At 45.3% G+C, this 22,502-nt stretch overlaps 1 protein-coding gene across 2 annotated transcripts in view; it reads left to right on the top strand.

Moving 5' to 3' along the window:
* LOC117354200 (GTP-binding protein 10-like) overlaps positions 1-22,502 on the top strand; it is a 366,380-nt gene that overhangs the window by 161,903 nt on the left and 181,975 nt on the right. For both annotated transcript variants that reach the window (XM_033931252.1, XM_033931248.1), the window contains exons 13-16: positions 1,497-1,661; positions 2,738-2,856; positions 14,713-14,831; positions 20,899-20,980. In XM_033931252.1, the coding sequence (XP_033787143.1) occupies positions 1,497-1,661; positions 2,738-2,856; positions 14,713-14,831; positions 20,899-20,980 (485 nt within the window). The remainder of the gene's footprint in view (positions 1-1,496; positions 1,662-2,737; positions 2,857-14,712; positions 14,832-20,898; positions 20,981-22,502) is intronic.

Genomic DNA, 22,502 nt, shown 5'->3' with positions numbered 1-22,502 from the left:
AGGGTGAGGTGACGGTCCAGCGTCACTCCCAGGATTTTTATGGTGTCGGCAAAAGGGAAGTTCTGTTCCTTCAGGGAAATTGAAGTGTCTTTGATTTTGTCGTTCGAGCTGGCCAGGAAGAATTTGGTTTTTTCGGGGTTGAGTTTCAGTTTGAACTCAGTCATCCATGATTCGATTTGCTTTAAAGTTAGTTCTAGATGTTTCTTCATCTCAGGACTCAGGCTTGTTAGGGGAAGGATTATGGTGATGTCATTGGCATAGATGTAGAACTTGATTTTTAGTTTTTGTAGTAGATTCGCCAGTGGGGAAAAGTAAATGTTGAATAGAGTGGGAGATAGGGGGGAACCCTATGGGACTCCGCATGAGTTTGCCCAGTTGGAGGATTGATTATCATCGCTATAGACTCGGTACGATCGTTTAGTCAGGAATCCTTGGAACCATTTTAATACATTGCCCGAGAGTCCAATTGTCTCTAAGCAGTCAAGTAGGATGGCATGATCGACTAAATCGATAGCACTACTCAGGTCCAGCTGGAGGATTAGTGCACTGGGATCTTGGCTGAATAGATTCAGGAGGGAATCCAGTAAAGAAGCAATAACTGTTTCCGTGCTGAACCTGGAGTGAAAACCCGATTGGTTGTCATGAAGTATGCTGAAGTTATCTAGGTGTGTTACTAAGTCCTGGTTTACCAAGCGTTCCATCAGCTTTACAAAAAAGGGGATGTTTGCAATGGGTCTGTAATTCGATGTCAATTGGATAGATTCCTTGGGGTTTTTTTAAAATCGGTGTGATTAGAATCTGACCTAACTCCTCGGGGAATGTACCAGACGATAGTAGAGAGGAGAGCCAATCGTGTAGCTTGGCTTTGAAGGTGACTGGAGCAGCTTTCATGACGTTTGGTGGGCAACTGACCAATCAGTAGAACATAAGAAACAATATTAAATGCTGATTTACAGAAGACTTTTTGATGCGAGAGAGTAGTTGGCTAAGCATGCAAAAATTAGCTAATCATGCAAGTACTTATCAGATTTTCAGTCAGCTGGATAGACATGCAGAATAGAGAAACATGCAAATACTTATCAATTTTTGTCAATGGGTCCGTGGGGAGAACATCCATGATTGGGAGGCAGTCTTCCAAGTTAGGAGACAGATCTGCAGAGTTCTTCAGAGAGGTGCAAACTACTGTAGTGGATGTCTGAACTGCATCAGGTCCAGTCAGCTTCCCGGCAGTTGCTTCACAAAGGCGCTCACTAAGGCGCACACGCCTTTGCCATGTGCCTTCGCCGGCGCGCCGAACAGCCGCACGCCGTTGGCGTTTCCTCCTTTTATCGCAAAAGTTTTCCCCTGCTGGATTGGGGGAGGAGCAGAGCTGTGCTCTTGTCTGCTGCCGCTGGTGCCTTGCCGCTGGTTTCAGTGCGGCCTCGGCGCTTATTCTTTTAAAAGTTATTATGTGTTACAAGAAATAATAAATTATTATATGTATTTTTTTTTTTCAGATCCCTTCTTTAGCCATGGTAACTGTTTCCATGGTTCAGGTGGTCGTGGCAACAAGCGAGCACAAATGCGCTACTCTCTGCGGTTATTAAGGTCTATGGTGTCCCTTGGCGATGAAGCTGTGAATCAGGATCTCTGTGATCAGGGAGCAATTAGCCAGCTGCTGGGTAAATTATGTCATGTCATCTTTTACTTAGGCAAAGTTTTAGAAGCTGAAAAATATTTTAGTTTAATCTATATGTAAGAAGTGATGTGAGATTGTATAATTTTAAATGTATTAAAATAAAAGAAATTTATGTAGGTTAATTTCATATATATTTTTGCGGTTTTCAGATTTCTCAAATATTCTCTCTGGTAGACTACTGTATGTTTCAAAGGACAAAATCGAAAAAGGCTATGCAGGTCCCAACCAATATTCAGAGCCAGGACCCATATCCCTAACCCAGCTAAGTTAGGACAGTTATTGAACTGTCCTAGTTTGGCCAGGTTAACTATGCGGGTCCCAGTACTAAATATTGCTGGCTCCTCCCAAATGCCACCTCTTATGTAGCTGAATATCGGTTGTTGAGCAACTCACTGCAATTTAAGCGGGCGGACTGAATAATGCTGACTTGCCTCCCCCCATACAAAGCTGCTGTAGCAGCTGCTACATGGCAAATGCTCCAACACCCATTAAATCCCTGTGGGCTTTGGGGAGATTACCGCAGCAGCAGCCGCTTCCACGCTATGTAAAATGAGCCCTTAATGCTTCCTTAAGAGGAGGTGGTCAGTGCTTCCATGTTAAATTTCTTTTTAATGGCTGTACACTAATGCCAACTTTAGTGCACAGTCAGAAATTCAGCAAATGAAAAAAATGCCTGATTTATAAGTCATACTAGCAATGGGCTTATTGTACAGAAAAGTTCCATATTAGAACGCACTAGCCCATTTATTAGCTAAGCTTAGTAAAAAGCTCATTTGTTCTTTTAAAAAATGAGGTAGTAATTTAAAAACTGTGTAATATATTTACTCAGATTCCCTTTGTCTAATATTATCTTTTGTTTAAAGATCAGAAACCATTCAGTGTTACATATATGTAATAATAGAGAAAATTTGCAATAACTTTCTTTATTTTATGGCTGTGCTTCTCACCACAATATTGAGACTATTGGAATTAACAGTTGCATAGTTGAGTATGTCTGTTTGTTATACAGTAACAGTAGGGAAATAGACCTTTTAGTTCTATTAAATGTTGTCATTTCAGGAATCCTGAAAAATATTATAAGCAGAACTGATGATAAAGAAGATGCTGTTATATTGGAAATCAAAGCTGATATATTATTTATTTTGTCTGCTGTTTGTGAAAATGATCTTCATACAAAGGTTTGTGTTTCACTTCTATGTAATGTAAATAGTAAATATCTATGGTGGGAAACACAGACGAATGTGGTATTCAGTAAAACTAGCTCTTTATTGTAGAAATACAAAGTGGGAAACAACACAGGCCATGTTTTGGCTAAAGCCTTCATCAGGAGTCTGCAAAGCACAGCATATATATCTCCAAATGGGATGAGAGCTATGTAATCATAATACACTGGTTCTTTGAAGTGGAAAATCCAGCAATTATAGCACAACAAAAAGACACTCAAGAACTCACTTTGCACATTTTATTATGGCAGAATACTGTATATGTGTGATGTCATTACATATATTCTGCCATTACATAAGAACATAAGAAATGCCTTCACCGGATCAGACCTTAGGTCCATCTAGACCGGCGACTCGCACACGCAGAGGCTAAGCTAGGTGTTCCCTGATGAAGACCTTGTTAACCCGTATCCCTCAATGTGATTTGCAAGAAGGTGTGCATCCAACTTGCCCTTGAATCCCAGAATGGTGGTCTCCGTCACAACCTCCTCCGGGAGAGCATTCCAAGCATCCACCACTCGTTGTGTGAAACAGAACTTCCTGACATTTGTCCTGGGCCTGTTGCCCCTCAATTTCAGTCCATGAACTCTTGTCCGAGTCACATTTGACAACGTGAATAACGGTGTTTCTTGCTCTATTTTGTCGAATCCTCGCAGTCTTCTCTTTTCGAGGGTGAACAAACCCAGTTTTCCGAGTCGTTCCTTGTAGCTCAGATTCTCCATACCTTTTACTAGTTTCGTGGCCCTCCTCTGTACCCTCTCCAGCAGGGTTATATCCTTCTTTAGATAGGGAGACCAGTGTTGGATACAGTATTCCAAGTGTGGTCTGACCATTGCTCTGTAAAGCGGCATTATGACATCCGCCGATCTGCTCGAGATCTCCTTCTTTTATCATACCCAACATCCTGTTTGCTTTCTTTGCCGCCGCTACGCATTGAGCCGACGGCTTCAGGGTCCTGTCTATCAGTACCCCCAGGTCTCTTTCTTGTTTGCTCTTGCCCAAAGTTACACCTAACATTTTATATTCATGCTCCTTGTTTTTCCTGCCCAGGTGCATTACTTTGCATTTTTTTATATTAAACTTCATCTGCCACTTTTCCGCCCATTTCTCCAGCTGTTTCAAATCCTTCTGCAGTTCTTCGCTGTCCTTTTGTGCCCCAACTGCCCGACCTAGTTTTGTGTCATCTGCAAACTTGATAATATTGCTTGTTGTTCCCTCTTCCAGGTCATTTATGAAGATATTGAATAAGATGGGCCCGAGAACCGAGCCCTGGGGCACACCGCTTGTCACCTTCTCCCAGTCCGAGAACTTCCCATTTACGCTGACCCTCTGCAATCTGTTCTCCAGCCATTTGCCTATCCATCTTAGTATGTCCCCTTCTATTTCATGGCTTTGTAGTTTCCTCAGAAGCCTTGCGTGCGGAACCTTGTCGAACGCTTTCTGGAAGTCATAGAAACATAGAAAAATGACGGCAGAAAAGGGCCAGGCCCATCCAGTCTGCCCACACCAAAGACCCACCCCCTAAGTCCAAGTATATTATATCCGCCGGGTCTCCGCTATCGATTTGTTTGCTCACCTTCTCAAAAAATGGAAGTAAATTCGTCAAACATGACTTCCCCTTCCTGAAGACACACAAAGTGCAGGATTCACTAAACCTCCAAACCGTGCACAATCCGTTTCCTATTGCATGCTGGCTGACTGATTCAGCAAAGGCCTGCATGCAAATGGAGACGATCGTTAGCACGTCCCCCTACACGCTCCCTACCCACGGCCAGAACGATCCCCGCTCATGCGCACACCCTGACAGTAGCTCAGCCCAGCACAGATCTCTCTTGCCTGCTCCCGGACTCTCCTGTTCTCTGCCGCCATTTCCTGCAGTGCAAGCCCCGTGGTTTTAAAGCGGGCCTGCACTGAGGGGAACGGCGGCAGAGAGCAGGAGAGTCCGGGAGCAGGCAAGAGAGATCTGCCCGACACCCCCCCAGGCTGCGATCTCTCCTGCCTGCCCTGCTCTGTTCTGCTGCACCTGCCCTGCTCTGCTCTGTTACGCCCCCCCTCTCCCCCGGAGAAAAAAGCAGGAGAGATGTCATCTCCCTCCTGCCATCAAAAATGTTAACAACAAAGAAGCACAACCAGTCACAACAGGGTTTGAATGGGGGACGCTCAGAATAAGCTACAACTAGCCTGAAACAACTCCACTCAAGAGGTAAAGGGGGCTCTCAGTGTGAACCATCAGCAATGGGAGCAGAAGCTCCGATGCTTCACTTCCGGGCTGAGGCGGGAAGCCTCCACCACCACACCATCATTGAGCTCCCTATGTGTATATGATAATAAAAGACACCTATAATAAGGCCCTAAATGAATAGTGAAATCAACCAACCCGTGAGCAATTTAACTCAAACGGTGAGACTACAACCTGAGCGACCCCCACGCAAACCCTGCCAGCCGAAACCCGCCAAGATAACAGCAAAACACAATCAAACCATGCTTAAATTCAATCAAAATATACTTATCCAAACCAAACTGCCACAATGAAAACGCCAGGAGCCGAAGTTCAACCAAGCTGGTTTCGGGGAGGAGCCCTTCTTCAGGAACCAAGCCCCCGACCGCAAACCAAAAAACAAAAAAATGAAAAAAATGCAAAATGCCGAAAAACGAGGCGGGACGGCTCCCTCCAGCCGTCCCGCCTCGTTTTTCGGCATTTTGCATTTTTTTCATTTTTTTGTTTTTTGGTTTGCGGTCGGGGGCTTGGTTCCTGAAGAAGGGCTCCTCCCCGAAACCAGCTTGGTTGAACTTCGGCTCCTGGCGTTTTCATTGTGGCAGTTTGGTTTGGATAAGTATATTTTGATTGAATTTAAGCATGGTTTGATTGTGTTTTGCTGTTATCTTGGCGGGTTTCGGCTGGCAGGGTTTGCGTGGGGGTCGCTCAGGTTGTAGTCTCACCGTTTGAGTTAAATTGCTCACGGGTTGGTTGATTTCACTATTCATTTAGGGCCTTATTATAGGTGTCTTTTATTATCATATACACATAGGGAGCTCAATGATGGTGTGGTGGTGGAGGCTTCCCGCCTCAGCCCGGAAGTGAAGCATCGGAGCTTCTGCTCCCATTGCTGATGGTTCACACTGAGAGCCCCCTTTACCTCTTGAGTGGAGTTGTTTCAGGCTAGTTGTAGCTTATTCTGAGCGTCCCCCATTCAAACCCTGTTGTGACTGGTTGTGCTTCTTTGTTGTTTCTATATTAGGATTTTTTGGCACATTATTGAGTGTAGTGTTGTTTGTATCAAAAATGTTAAAACAGAAAAAAAGCATGGCACTCCCACTCCCCCCCCACCCACCCCCCGACTGGCACGCCCCCCCCCCCCGACCTGACCTGACCCCAGTTGGGAGCAGGAGGGGTGCTCGGTCCCTCCTACTAGGCCTCCCACCCTCCTCCCGGGCCCACCCCTGGTTGGCCCAGGTGGTCAGGCCCGGCCCACCCACCCGGAACCTTTTGAATTGTTGAGAGCAGGAGGGGTGCCCGGTCCCTCCTGCTCTTGAGGCAGGCTCCCATCTTTGAGAGCAGGAGAGGTGCCCAGACCCTCCTCCTGCTCCTACGCTGCTGATAATCTTTGGGAGGAGGAGGAAAGTCCTCCTCCTCCTGTTCTCTGGCCAGCTGCTGCCCCAATAGGGCCTTAGGCCCCGCCCCGGCGCATCATCTGATGCACAGGGAGAGGCCTAAAGCACAGATTGGCTGAGGCGCCTCAGGCTCCTCCCTTTGGAGGGGCCGGGGCACCTCAGCCAATTAGGGACTTCCTTAGGGAGGAGTCTAGGGAAGTCCCTGATTGGCCAAAACCTAGACTCCATGGCCATGTATTTCTACAGTAAAGAGTTGTTTTATTGAATCCCATATTTGTCTGCCTGGGTGTTTCCCACTGTATTCAGTTTTTCTTGGTTATACTTTGCGAGATTCTCTTGGTTTTCTGCCTTGTATTCAGTAACTATCTATGACATGTATGATATTTTATTATTTTTTAATTATACATTGATAAACATTCATAGCTTATCAGGATAATTTTACAGCTGTGCCCAGTTAAAATCTGACTAAAAGCGCATATCTTATAAAGTCAAGTAGAAGCAAAAAGAATGTATATATGTAGACACTATCATATCAGCTGTGTGACTATTGTAAATATTAGCATGTACTTTACACACATATGTGCAAAAAATAAGCAATTTTATCATCTACTTGTGTAAATGTGGGCTCTACCTAAGCTCCACCCAAACTCTGCTCCATACACACCTATATACCATAAAACCTATACATGTACTTTCACATTATTTCAGTATTTTATGAGAGGTCATTTACTTGTGTAAGTGGCCACTTATGTAAATGACTAAATACCAGCATTTGTATTCGTTCTTAGCTCGTAAAATTAAATCGCTCCATATAAAATCATCACCCTGCCCAGTGTGGATTCAACAACTACCATATTAGTAAACAATAACATATAGCATGTAATAAACTGTATGGCAGTGTTTCTCAACTTGGCCCTGGAGTACCCCCTTGCCAGTTATGTTTTCAGGATATCCACAATGAATATGCATAAACTTGATTTGCATACACTGCCTTCATTATATGCAAATTTATTTCATGCATATTAAGAACATAAGAAGTTGCCTCCGCTGGGTCAGACCAGGGATCCATCGCGCCCAGCAGTCTGCTCACGCGGCGGCCCATCAGGTCCATGACCTGTAAGTGATCCTTTGTCTAAAACCTTTCAATATCCTTTCATCATCCTATCTCTGTCTCTATCTATATCCCTCAATCCACGTATCCTTCAGGAACTTGTCCAATCCCTCTTTGAATCCTCTTAATGTATTCTGTGTGGATATCCTGAAAACCTGACTGGCAAGGGGATACTCCAGGAATGAGTTGAGAAACACTGGTGTATGGTAATGGCTATTTATTCATATTGGGCTTTTTAGGAAAGTGATAAAAACATGGAGAGGCATAATTGAAAGGGATGTCTAAGTCCGTTTACAACATGTCCATCTTGCAAGTCGTCCAAAGTTAAAAAGAGCTTAAGACATATTTTCAAAAGATACGTCCAACTTTTTTTCGTTTCAAAAATCGTCTAATTATACGTCCTGCCAATCTGATCGTCCAAACCACTAAATTGTCCATCTTTATACCACATTTTCGTCCAACTTTCCGTCCAAGTCCAAAATGCCTAGAACAAGCCCTCTTGGACGTGGGAGGTGTCTGCAAAGTGATGGACTGCACACCCAGACATGCCACCTAAACAGTGGGGTACCTTACAGGGCACTGCTGTGAACTTCACAAAAAGGGTGCCATGGCTTCTTCTCCCTACAGCTCCCTTATAGGTTACGGTGAGCCTCCTAAACCACCTCCAGAATCCCCTAGACCCACTTATCTACCACCCCAATAGCCCTTGTGGCTGCAGGAGCCACTTATATGCCAGTACAAAAGGGTTTTAGGGGGTGTATAGGGGAGTGCACATGTTTAAGTATCAATGCAGTGATTACAGGGGCTTATGGGCATGGGTCCTCCTCTCCATGGATCCCTAACCCACCTCCAAGACAGTTTAAGACGCCTCTGTGCAGCACAACTAGGCTTTCCTATGCCAGGCAGCCAGGTGATGATGGTCTGGAGGCTAAATTTTAAAGTTGTGATTAAAATTTTTATGGGAGGGTTGGCCGGTGATCACTGGGGTAGTGTGTGGGGGTCTGTTTTATGTGTTTGCAGTGCTTATCTGGTGACTAGGTGTGTATCTGGTGACTTTAGGTGGTCACAACGTCCAAGTTCCGTCAATCGTCAGGTGTATGGTTATACATGCTGTACAACTAAGTCTAAGTCAGCCCATGGCCCACCCAACTCCCGCCCTCGACACGGCTCCCGAAACGCCGCATTTAGCTTTGGTCGTTCAGCGGCACTATGAAGGCCTAGGTCGTTAAGAAATATGTCCAAAACCCGTTTTTATTATCGGCACTTGGACTTTTTGAGAAATGTTCGTCCAAGTGCCAACTTAGGCCGGTTTTTGGATGTTTTTCTCTTTCGATTATGAGCCCCATGGTTATTTCAGAATTTTTTTAAAATTTTAAAATTATTTATTTGATTTTCATTTAAGTAGAATTGTGCTTAACAGGAAATATAAGGAAACTAATACATCCAATTACCTATTGGGTTAAAATAAAAATAAACCAGGCCGAAAGCCAGACTCAGGAAACAAATACAACTTATACACAGTCCTCTAATTAAGGAGGAAGGAGAAGAACAAGAGAGAAACTCTTCCAGGAAAGAAAACATAATGCAATTATTTCAAGGAAATTAGAGTGAAAACGTCAGCTTTAACAATGGACTAGAATTACTCCAATCACTGGGGTGCAAACGAAACTCCTTTTCCTTCTAAAAAGAAATGCAACTGATCTGGGTCATAAAAAATATACTTATTTTCTTGGTATAATATAAAACATTAACAAGGAAATCTTAACTGAAAAGAAGCACCCAAAGAAGTCACTTTATCGCGGTATGTAAAAAATTATTTTCTTCTTGACTGAGTCCATTTAGAGACATCCGGATAAATATATATTCTTTCTCCTAAATAAAAAACTTGCTTCAAATTATAATAGAGCCTCAAAATCAGATCTTTATCCTGATAAAATACCAGGGAAACTATTAATGTGGCTCGTCCTGATAATTCAATATCTGAAGTAAGATCATGCTTTAATGACTTTGCCTTTTAAATAGAAATCCACAAAATCAGACAATAGCTCCAGAGCAGCGGTCTCAAACACGTGGCCCACGGGCCGCATGTGGCTCTCCAGGTTTTATTTGCGGCCCGTGGTCTGGAGGCGATCATTCTCTTCCTTTTGGAGCAGCAGCCGGCTCGTTCGTTCAAAGCCGTGGGTTGGCGGCTCCTTGCGCTATCCACTCCTGCATCGGAAGCCTCTCTGATGTCACAACATCAGAGAAGCTTCAGACACAGGCACGGATCTCGCAAGGAGCCGCCACCCGCGGCTTTGAACGAACGAGACGGCCAGACACGCTGCTGCTCCAGTGGTGTACCAAGGGGGGGGGGGCGGTCCACTGTTCTCCCTAGAGTGCGGTTCGCAGCTCATCTAGAGAAGTGGTGCCCAACCTGCTTCCCTTCCCTTCTCACTGCTGCCATCGGGGATCAGGCCGGCACCATGTTCTTTGATCTCCCTGCTTCTCTTTCCTGCGGGGCCGACCAACTCTGGCGGCCTGATGTCAGTTCTGACGTCGAGAGGACGTTCTGGCTAGCCAATCGCTGCCTGGCTGCCCGGAACGTCCTTTCCGACGTTAGAATTGACGTTGGGCAGCGAGAGTTGGTCGGCCCCGTGCAGAAGAGAAGCAGGGAGATCTCGGCCTGTTCCCGATAGCGGCAGCAGCAGCAGCCTATTCCGCAGCGGTGGTGGCATGGGGGAGGGCAGGAAGGAAGGAAGAAAGAAGGTGAGGTGGGGACAGGGAGCCAGAAAAAAAAGCAAAAAATGGGGCACGGAGGAAGGAAGAAAGAAGGAGAGGGGACAGGGAACCAGAAACAAAGCAAAAAATGGGACACGGAATCAGAGAAAGACAGACATAGAGAAAGAAAGAAAAAGTTGGGGGAGAGAATGAGGTCTGGAGGAGAGGAAGCATACAGGAGGCTGAAAGAAGGAAAGAAGTATTGGATGCACAGTCAGAAGAATAAAGTGCAACCAGAGATTGATGAAATTACCAAACAAAGGTAGGAAAATGATTTTATTTTCAATTTAGTGATTGAAATGTGCTAGTTTTGAGAAAGAAAAGATATTGAACTTTAAATGTGAGTGCTGCAGAAAAAAATAGAGTACTTGGAGGGCCGCAGAAAAAATAGTTAATGTCTTATTAAAGAAATGACAATTTTGCATGAGGTAAAATTCTTTATAGTTTATATATCTTTCCTTTTAACTGTTAAAGGAAAGTTTTATAAACTATAAAGAGTTTTACCTCATGCAAAATTGTCATTTCTTTAATAAGACATTAACTATTTTTTCTGCGGCCCTCCAAGTACCTACAAATCCAAAATGTGGCCCCGCAAAGGGTTTGAGTTTGAGACCACTGCTCCAGAGTGATCGTGTACCCGAAACTATAGGTCGTCCAGGTGGTGCTGTCAGGCTCTTATTTGGTTAACTTAGACCTGCTATTTGACCAGCCTTCTTAGGGGCAGATTCTCAAAACTAAAATCTACCTTGTTCACTAAACCGGTTCTATCCAGTTTAGTGTGCTTATATTTTAGCAGCAGATTGTCAAAACAGCTTACCAAGGTCTTTTCCAAGTTTTCTAGCAGTCTCCAATACTAGTGTGAAAATGTAGTACAAAGAGGTTATTAATATTAAAATGATCATTCTGAGCGATTCTCTATAATCACCGAATGATTCTCTAACCTTGTTGTGCCATATATGCGGCCAAAGTTTGCCAACAGGTCTGAGCTGTCATTGCCTTACTTTTTGTTCAGTGCCTGAGTGCTGATTGGCTGAGGCACTGACAAGAAAGTAAGGTTTGACAGGTCAGACTCCCCCCCCCCCCCCCCCGTGCAAATTAAAGTAATTTTAAAAAATTGAAGATCGGCAGGAGAGATGTCCACTCTCCTGTCACATCACACAATCACCCAACACTGCTAACAACCCCCCCCCCCCGCAAATTAAAATAATAATTTTAAAAAATTGAAGATCAGTAGGAGAGCTACCCACTCTCTCCTGACAGTGCTAACCCCCATCCCCACCCTGCAGCAGGAGAGATGCCCACTCCCTCCTGCCACAGTCAAGTGACCCCCCCCCAACCCGATATCCCCCCTCTGGCAGTGGGAAAGATGCCCACTCCCTCCCACTGCTGACATCAAGTGACCTCCCTGGCAACAGGAGAAATGCCCACTCCCTCCCGCTGCCATGCAACCTCCCCCCCTGACACCCCTGTGCCTCTGACCCCCGCCTCCTCCCATAGGAGGGGCCTTAAACAACCTGAGCCAATCAGAAGAGGCAGGTCTGCTGCCAGAGGGAATAGGCATCTCTCTGGCCAGCCATCGTAAGTAAGGTAAGGTGGAGGGGATCGTTGGAGGTACGAGGGTTGCAAGGTGGCAGGAGGGAGTGGGTATCTCTCCCACTGCTGGGAATAGACATCCCTCCAGCCAGCCATCATAAGGTAAGGGGGAGGGGGGTCATTGGAGGTACACGGGGTTGCGTGACGGCGGGAGGGAATGGGTATCTCTCCCACTGCCTGGAGAGTGTCGGGGTGTGTTGCTTGGTGGCAGGGAGGAGTGGGCATCACTCCTACTACCGGGGGATGTCAGGGAGTGTCGGCAGGAAAGATTGGGCATCTCTCTTACTGCTGGGTGGGGTGTCAGGGGGCATTGCTTGGTGGCGGGACAGAGTGGCCATCTCTCCTGCTGCCAGTGGGTAGTGTCAGGTGGGATGATCATTTGACTTCGGCTCAATTTGTTGGAAGTTTTTTTGCTATCACCAGCAATGGACACATGTAAATTTAGCGAATCTTTGCTACTACTCTCTGCCGGCCTCATTTGCATAAGCATTGTTTGGAGAATGACTTGCTTTTTAAAAATCGCTACAATAATGGCTGCGATAACAGCCCATAGGTATAACTCAAATTTTTGAGAATCTAGCCCTCAATCATTTGAAATTAGTCAGATAGCCCTGAATGTCAGTGGTATCTAATTAATTTTTAACCACATCCCCCCAGCATGTTCCACGCACCTTACCCATCCTTTACTTTTATAGTTAAAATTTAACTGATGAGAGGCACCAAGAGTCCCCTTTTTTGCCTATTTGTTCTAGTAGTTAATTTTCCCCTGGTGTAGAGGGTCGACTGATGGATTTGCTTATTTGCAAGTCCATCACTATATCTCTTCCTTGGGAAGGTCCAACTTCTAAATTTCTGATTGAGGTTTTGTTTTGCATTTATTTTTCAGCATTTGCCTTGATTGTATCTTTTGGTTTCTTTTTCTGGTTCGCCTGTTTGGGTGAGGGAATCCGGAGTGGGGGGGGATTGAGGTTCTTTTTGTGTGAGATATTTTCTCTTTCTTTGATAACTCACAGCCTTGTTTAGTCCATCTGTACCATCTATATTTTGGTAAATTTGGCTCAATAAAAATCATTTGAACATAACTGATGAGAAGCCTGGTAAATTCAAACATGACAATGTATTGGTTAACTCCCAAAATCAACTAGACAAACAATATTGATTTCAATGTGATTGGATAAATATACAAAACATTTAGCCTTCAGTTCAAATTAGGATTAATAATAATTATTTTGTTGATTTAAGGATTCACTGTCAAAGCACTTAGACTTACAAAATTCCATAGGTTACTATGGGGTTAATTTTCAAAAAAGAAAAACATCTGAAAGTGGCATAAAGGGGCAGATAGACATTTTTCTTGCCAAACCCTTCCAATTCACTATTTTCAAAGCCTATTTTCTAGATTGATTTCAATGCTGTTGTTCTGTAGTTCATCTATATCTCAAGAGGTTGTGTTAGATGCGTGATGTGAATGGGACTAGGGTAGGTTTATGACTTGGATGTTTTTCTATCATAATCAAACATTTATGAATACATCCAGGGCACAATTTGGATGTTGGGGGTTAGACCTGTTTTAACAACAAATAAGTGCCAAAAAGATATCTAATCTGACCAGATGACCACTGGAGAGATTAAGGCATGACCCCATCCTCACAATCCCCCCTCCTCATAATCTTCCAGTGGACACTGACCCCCCTCCCACCCCACCAAAGATGTGAATGAAACAGTATATACCTGCCTGTATGATAGCTTCAGATATTGTGAACCTGCCGGGACAGACAGGGAAAAATGCTTGAGTATCTGAATAAATTCATGTAAACCGTTCTGAGCTCTCCTGGGAGAACGGTATAGAAAATTGAACAAATAAATAAAAATTATGGCTAGTCCTAATAGATCAGCAAGCAAATATCTAGAATAGCCTTTTGGGCCATGTAGTCAAACATAGAGATGGGGACTCAGGCCCATAAACCACTTATTGTGGAGTCTGTGAGCCTTCCAAAACCCACCCGAATTCCATTGTATCTATATATAGGTGACACCTACATTCATAAGGGCTATTGGTGTGGTGTACAGTTGGGTCTAGTAGGTTTTATGTGGGGTTTGGAGGGCCAACCATACACTATTAGGGGGTTTTGATGAAAAGTTTACTTGGGCCTTTTTATGTGAAGTTCACTGTAGTGTCTCCTAAGGTGCCCCACTGCTCTGCTGGGTTGTCTGTGTGACTAGTCTACTAAAATTACTGGCCCCTCCTACATCCCAATGGCTTGTTTTATGTGTTTTTCTTTTGGACATGTGGTGGGTTTTTTTGTGTTTTTTTAACTAGATGCACATCTGAAAAAAGGGTCATGTTCAAAAACACAAGATAGACTTTTTTGCAGTTTTGAAAATGGGCATGTTTGGTGCTGGATTTTTCTGCGTGTTCCACAAAACATCCAAACTTGGATTTGGATATCATTTCAAAAATGGCCCTCCGCATAACTTTGTAAGTCTAAGTATTTTGGAAAATAAGCCTCTTGGTATAATTGTTTGGTGGTCCCAGATCAGTTGACTCTAAAACCATCATCAACCAAAATGAAATAGCAATCTAGTTTTCTTCTTGATAAAGGAGCCAAAAATTGAATTTATGTGAACAGTAATCTATATCTGTATCTTCTCTCATGCCATCTTTTTAAAATGATCTTCAGATGCAGTCAAATTCTTTGGAGAATCAAATTTGTTTTTCATAAATATTTCCTAAATAGGATCTGTTTGGCTTTGAAGGAGTAGAGGTTCTTCTCATGTTGTTGAAGATGGATCCAGTTTTGTACAATAGTGGAGTGGGCCACAATAGATTAATTCTAGGAACTTTAGACAGTATATGGTAAGTGAAATCATGTGGAGTGCTATAACAATCATAGAGGTGAATAAGTGATATACTTTTGGCTTGCTTTCTTATGCTATAGATATATTTGTTAATTTTAACATATATTCAATATACAGTGGTGCCTCACACAACGAACTTAATCCGTTCCAGGAGCAAGTTTGTTATGTGAAACGTTCGTTGTGTGAAACGCGTTTTCCCATAACAATACATGTTAAAAAAAATAATTCGTTCTGTAGCATAAAATATGCTAAGATGACATAAAAAAAGATAAATTTTTGGTTATTATTTTTATTTAGATACATCTAAAAACATAATTGTTTTTTAAAACAACACACATTTTTTAAATTTAAAGACAGACTAAGTAGAGTCTAATTTTACAGTGAGAGGGCAGAGTCTCAGCGGCAAAAACTGGGACTTAACTGTTCATTTTTTTTTTTTTTCTACCGTGTTTCCCCGATGATAAGGCAGGGCCATCAAATAAGACAGCCCCCCCTTTTTAGAAAAAAATGTAAAATAAGGCACCCCCCCCCGCAAATAAGCCACCCACCGATACCTGCGCTTACCCGAATCGGGTGGTACGGTGGGTGACTCCGTGTGGTCCCTGGCACCCCCGACACGATCGGGGCAAGAGGGAGCTCAAGCCCTCTTGCCCCCCCGACTCCCCAACACGATCGGGGCAAGAGGGAGCTCAAGCCCTCTTGCCCCCCCGACTCCCCAACACGATCGGGGCAAGAGGGAGCTCAAGCCCTCTTGCCCCCCCCGACTCCCCGACACCATCGGGGCAAGAGGGAGCTCAAGCCCTCTTGCCCCCCCCCGACTCCCCGACACGATCGGGGCAAGAGGGAGCTCAAGCCCTCTTGCCCCCCGACTCCCCGACACGATCGGGGCAAGAGGGAGCTCAAGCCCTCTTGCCCCCCCGACTCCCCGACACGATCGGGGCAAGAGGGAGCCCAAGCCCTCTTGCCCCCCGATTCCCCGACACGATCGGGGCAAGAGGGAGCTCAAGCCCTCTTGCCCCCCCGACTCCCCGACACGATCGGAGCAAAAGGGAGCTCAAGCCCTCTTGCCCCCCCCGACTCCCCGACACGATCGGGGCAAAAGGGAGCCCAAGCCCTCTTGCCCCGCCGATTCCCCAACTCCCCGACAATATCGGGCCAGGAGGGAGCCCAAGTCCTCCTGGCCACGGCGACCCCCTAACCCCACCCTGCACTACATTACGGGCAGGAGGGATCCCAGGCCCTCCTGCCCTCGACGCAAACCCCCCCTCCCCCCAACGACCGCCCCCCCCCCAAGAACCTCCGACCGCCCCCCCAGCCGACCCGCGACCCCCCTGGCCGACCCCCACGACACCCCCAACCCCCTTCCCCGTACCTTTCTGTAGTTGGCCGGACAGACGGGAGCCAAACCCGCCTGTCCGGCAGGCAGCCATCGACGGAATGAGGCCGGATTGGCCCATCCGTCCCAAAGCTCCGCCTACTGGTGGGGCCTAAGGCGCCTGGGCCAATCAGAATAGGCCCGGGAGCCTTAGGTCCCTCCTGGGGGCGGGGCCTGAGGCACATGGGCCCAACCCGACCATGTGCCTCAGGCCCTGCCCCCAGGAGGGACCTAAGGCTCCCGGGCCTATTCTGATTGGCCCAGGCGCCTTAGGCCCCACCAGTAGGCGGAGCTTTGGGACGGATGGGCCAATCCGGCCTCATTCCGTCGATGGCTGCCTGCCGGACAGGCGGGTTTGGCTCCCGTCTGTCCGGCCAACTACAGAAAGGTACGGGGAAGGGGGTTGGGGGTGTCGTGGGGGTCGGCCAGGGGTGTCGCGGGTCGGCTGGGGGGGGCGGTCGGAGGTTCTTGGGGGGGGCGGTCGTTGGGGGGGGGGGGGGGTTGCGTCGAGGGCAGGAGGGCCTGGGATCCCTCCTGCCCGTAATGTAGTGCAGGGTGGGGTTAGGGGGTCGCCGTGGCCAGGAGGACTTGGGCTCCCTCCTGGCCCGATATTGTCGGGGAGTTGGGGAATCGGCGGGGCAAGAGGGCTTGGGCTCCCTTTTGCCCCGATCGTGTCGGGGAGTCGGGGGGGCAAGAGGGCTTGAGCTCCCTCTTGCCCCGATCGTGTCGGGGAGTCGGGGGGGCAAGAGGGCTTGAGCTCCCTCTTGCCCCGATCGTGTCGGGGAGTCGGGGGGGGGGGCAAGAGGGCTTGAGCTCCCTCTTGCCCCGATCGTGTCGGGGAGTCGGGGGGGCAAGAGGGAACCAGGCGGAGAGAGGGCAGTTAAGCGCAGTGCCTGCGCGGAAGGATGCAGCTCGGGCGACTTCGTTGTGTGAAACGAAGTTCGTTGTACGGATCAAGACATAAAGTTCGTTGTGCGCAGCGTTCGCTGTGCGAGGCGTCCGTTATGCGAGGCACCACTGTATATAACTTGTGGAACAGATAAGGGGATAATTTTATGAACGGTTTTTTTTACCAGGGGGAGAGAGAGTGGAATGTATATAGCCTGTTATAAAATTCCATCTATTGTAAAAGTTTGGGTATGCCACAGAAGTGGAATTTGGGTAAAACCATGGGCAGAGGTCACAAAAAGTCTCATAAAATATTAAATACATTAATCTGTAAACATATGCTCGCCTAGGATTGGTAGCATAGAATGTTGCTGCTATTTGTGTTCTGCCAGGTACTTGTGACCTGGACTGACCACTGTAGAAACAGGATACTGGGCTAGATGGATCATTGGTTCTTTTCTTTTTTTTTTTTTAAATATGTTTATTAGCGATCGCAACACAGGCTGTACAGGCAACCAACAGTATATAGGTGCAATGCACAATACAAGTACAAACAGTAGGAGAAATGCAAAACAGTCAATATACATGAAAAATATGTGTGGTATCCTGGCGCAAGCAACAATTTTAATATGAAAATCCTCCCCATTCGCAATTCGCCTTCACAAACCACAATCACACCATCCAAATCTCAAAATGCACACCACATACACACCCCCTCACACATTCAGACATCCACTCTGCCATCCTCTGGGAACACCCCTGTAGAACCCAGGAGAAGAAATAGGGAGAATCAATATGGGTATTCCGACTGCTCCGACTGATCACTGGGACACAATAACAAAGCAGCTTTCCAAAGACCCACATAGCATTGATTTTCCACCCTCCCCCCCTTGGGAGTCTGTTGTAATTCATAGCGGGTCACCTGAGCAATCCTATTGAGCCAATGAGTAAAGAAGGCCATCTGATCGGACACCCAATGGTGCAAAATTAGCTTTTTCACCACCAGGACTGCCATGTATATGAATTTCCTCTGAGGGACAGAGAAGCCCGCCTCCATCAGTCCTCTCTGATCTCCCAGTAAGAGCATACCATAATCCTAGGAAATAGTGTGTTGCATTATCTTCTCCAAAAAAGGAAGAACATGCAACCATAATGCTATGGACGGGCACTCCAGGAAATGATGAACTAGAGTCCCAGAAGAACGATGACATTTAGTACAGATAACCCCCTCCCACAGTCCCATAGCAGCTCCTTGTTTCCTAGAGATATAGGCCCTATGTAATATCTTAAATTGCATCTCCTACAGCTCTGTAGAGCTGCCCATGGCCTGAATATGACCAAACAAAGCAAGGGACTCTTGCTGATCACCCAGAAAATCCAGGCCCCCCCTCCGCCCTGCCACCAAACAGTGGCAACTTTGTTGATAGGACCTATAGTCAAAGCTGCCCGCAACACCTAATGCCAGATAGAAAGTTTATTCATGGCAGGTGGTATCAAGAAAAATTGTGCATCCAGGGGACCATAGAGCCAAGCATCTCCCCATTTCTGCTGTAATGAAGTATAGTAGTGGCGGACCTGAAGATATGCCCAAAAATGTTTTGACGGCATATCCCACCAATGCTGAAGCTGGGCAAAGGTAGGGAATACGCCCACCCCACCTCCATCCCACAGGTCTCGCAAGGTCGTGCACCCCCTCTGCTCCCAGTCCCGGAACCAGGAATGACCCATCCCTGGGAGGAAGGCAAGATTACCACACAAAGGCAGCATTACCAACGCATCAGGTGTTTTCAGCTGCTTTCTCCGCCACCTTTTCCATGCTAACCAAAGCAGTTGCAGGAGATGCAGTTTAGAGGATCCCCCTGGAACCGCCGATAATTGCATATGTAATAAGGCCAAAAAAGGATGCGGTGCACACCAGGAAACGAGCCACCCCCCTGGGGAGTACTTGAAATGACCCATCCACCCCTCATGGATAAACCGAAATAAAGCCACTACATTGTAAAGTCCGATATCCGAAAGGTTCAACCCGCCCCCGGGTCTGTCTAACACTAGCTTACTGTAGCTAATGCGAGCTCTTTTAAGGCACCAAATCTGTTCACGACGAGCGCATCATGTGACCCCCTATTCTTATGTTCTTATTCAATGCCTTCCGTTATCTATTTACCAATGCTTAATATTCATATTTATTTCAGCTGTGGTTGCCAGTGTTTTAAAAAGAATGCTGCTTGTCTTGACTGAATATTGATCCATATATTTTCATCTGATCTGGACACTTTTTGTTACTGTATAGATTTTGGATTATATCTAAATCTAAAATGTTTCACCATTCTCTGAAGTAGGAAATATGTAACTAATCTGGATTTAATGTAGGATCATCTTTGTTTAATGTCCTATTTTGGCTATCACTTCTAGATTAATCTTTTGAATATGCTATTTTGGTCAGATAGGAGAGAGGGGTAGCAAGGAAGGAGAAGGGGGAGTACATATTAAGCTGTAAGTTACTTTTTTCTTCCCAGACTAGAGGGTCCTTTACTTAAGCATTTAATATGTGAACTAGCACATCCTCTTAATGTACAGCTGTGCTAACAGTTATCCCTTGCTTGACTCTAATTAATGTACTAACTGCACAGCATGGAATGGAGCAGGGAATGAGTGAATTGGCCTTGTAGTTAATGCATAGTAACTTACTGCCTGAGCTGGTATGTTACATGGAGGGAAATTCTATATAGGAGCACCTACATTTAGGTACAGACAGTCCCCAAGTTACAGACACCCGACTTAAGTACAACTCATACTTAAGAACGTGGTTGCAGCTTCATTTGATTTCACTGAGCAGTATTTCCAGTGGCATAGACTCCTACACTTCTTAAACAGATTCAGGAATGATGCATGGCCACATTAAGAACAGTGTGCATGCTGTACCTTAGAGGGAAGAGTGGTAGGGACATTTGGCCCTTTTGTCAGCTGGAAGCAGAGGTAAGCAGCAAGAATCTTAAAATCTACAAGTTCTGAGTTACATTCAAATTCGACTTTAAGAACAGCTTTAAAAATGTAACTTGTTCTTAACCTGGGGACTCCCTGAATCTCTAATGTACCTACTTGGAGCCTATTCTCTAATGAAAAGTAAGCGTCACTTTTTTTTCTTTATAGAATACCAGCATTACAAGCCAAGGACACATATTCTAGGCACAATGACTCACACCACCCATAGAGCTGGTGTAAATTCTCTTGCCTAAATGGGCATAAAATATGCTGGCAGATTATTGAATTCTATATGTTGTATAAGTAAAGGTGCACTCCACCTATGTGAATGCCTACTTGTAAACTACATGCTATGGCACATACATACGTCTTTACCAAGTAGTTCTTAGCTGCTATGCTAGTCATTTATATATGTATGTGTCAAAATACACATGTAAATGACTACAATTCCAGAATATATACATGTTCTTGCCACCTATCTTTAGATGGCTCCTTGTGGAATTATACTTTTAATGCCACCGTAGTAAGTGGAATTACTTGAATCCACTTTATCTGTCATATGTGTAGTATTATAGTAAATGTATTTTCTGTACATTTGGCAGATATTAGAACAGCCCCCAACAAGTAACACTGAAACTTTGCAGATACTGCATGTAATTTGGGCAATTGCCTCTTGGTAACTGCAAAACTTTACTGCTCTATAAAACACAGTACTGTATTATATAATGAGTTTCATTTTTACTTAGAAAAGCTGTGGAAGAGCAGATGATCATATGTGGCAATTTTTTTAAAAAAATTTCTGTTTTTATATCCATTGCAGGTGTTGTGTTATAGGATGTTATGCATCAGAAGACTATTTTCTTGAAAAAGAAGGCATGTTTATACTTTTGGATTTATTGGCGGTATGTATATCTATTTATATGTAAAGAATTTACTGATCTGGTGAGTAACCAGAATTTGCAACTTTTATTTCACTGAAAATTTTGGGGTTAATATTTAATTGGCAAGGTCACTAGATTAAGTTAAACGCTAGTGCTGATGTTTAACTTAATCTGTATATTCTTTATCACTAACCATATAGGTTGTGGCATTGAATACATATGTATTGACCACTTTTTGATTTAGGCCTATTATTCAAGAGACCTAAAGTAAATAGATAAATTATCTGTTTAGAAGCTAAATACCATTGCTATCCAAACACTTTTTCAGGCCACACTTGTCCACCCCTAACACAATTTTATGGATAGTTTGGGGCCATTTAACAATTTAAAGAGCCCAGTACTTCACATTTAACATTTGAAATTCGGTAGACTTCCGGCAAACATCAGCCTTGCTCTTGCATGCAGAAGAGGTCGCTTAAGGCCTGGAAACTTCAGTTTGAAAAGCTCTTTGGTACCATTTCAGAGACATCTAGCATGGCTGAGGGTTCTGATCCTGGTGCTCAACCTCAATTTACTCTGACATCAATACATAAACCACTTACATTGATGATGCAGAGCAGGGACTCAACTTCTTCATCTTAGATGCTGCCTTGCATCAGGAGAGCCTCATAAGAGAGCTAAGAAGCACAAACATATCTCCCCTACCAGACAAGCCTCGGTATTTTCCCAGGCTTCCACTGCCTCAATGCAATTTAAGCATTAATGCCAGGATGATCAATCACTGTCCGTTCTGCTGGTGTCTTCTCATAGGCATGCCTCAACATTGAGGTCTTCGACGCCTCAATACCCAGTAAAACAAGCGCCTACTATACCTTTGCCAACATTGGTACTTGGGCCATCGCTACAGGAACAGCTTTGAGCATTGCTCCAACAAGATCTTGCTGGGCTTTTGAAGTTGCAACCTGCATAGGCTCCTGTATCTTCTATCCCAGTGTTTCTCCACCCGCAGTACACGTACCCTAGAGGGTATGCGGGCTGCCTGTTGGGGGTATGCAGCCTGGCCCCAATTCCCAACAATTTCTACCCATTCATCTGCTGCTGCTGCCCGCCCAGGATCTTGTGTTCCTGCCCACCCTGCCACTCCAGCGACAACCTTCTTGGAGCTGCACTCGCTCCTTCAGTCTTCAGCCATCGGCAACGCTCCTTGCATTGGGTGGCACACACAGTGATTCATGTGCTGCATGTAAGTGGCTGACCCAAAAGCTTTCTCTGACGTCAGAGAGAATGTTTCTGGGTCAGCCACGTGCAGTGTATGGGATGCTGCTTGCGCCATCTGTTGCGGGAGTGCTGCTGGGGGCTGAGGACTGAAGGAGGAGCAAGTGCAGTTTAGACAAGTAAGGGAGACATGATATTTTGCGATCGTTTGGGGTTTGATAATAATTGACTTAGTACTACTAGAAACAGAGCTTTGTGTTACATTGCAACTGAAGTGGTTTGCATATTTATATTACATATAGGTACTTCCTCTGTCGTTAGTGGACTT

Source organism: Geotrypetes seraphini, chromosome 2, assembly GCF_902459505.1.
Source record: "Geotrypetes seraphini chromosome 2, aGeoSer1.1, whole genome shotgun sequence".
Lineage (NCBI taxonomy): Eukaryota > Metazoa > Chordata > Amphibia > Gymnophiona > Dermophiidae > Geotrypetes > Geotrypetes seraphini.
Note: the sequence above shows the minus strand (reverse complement) of the source record. Positions and strands in the feature narration are given on the sequence as shown.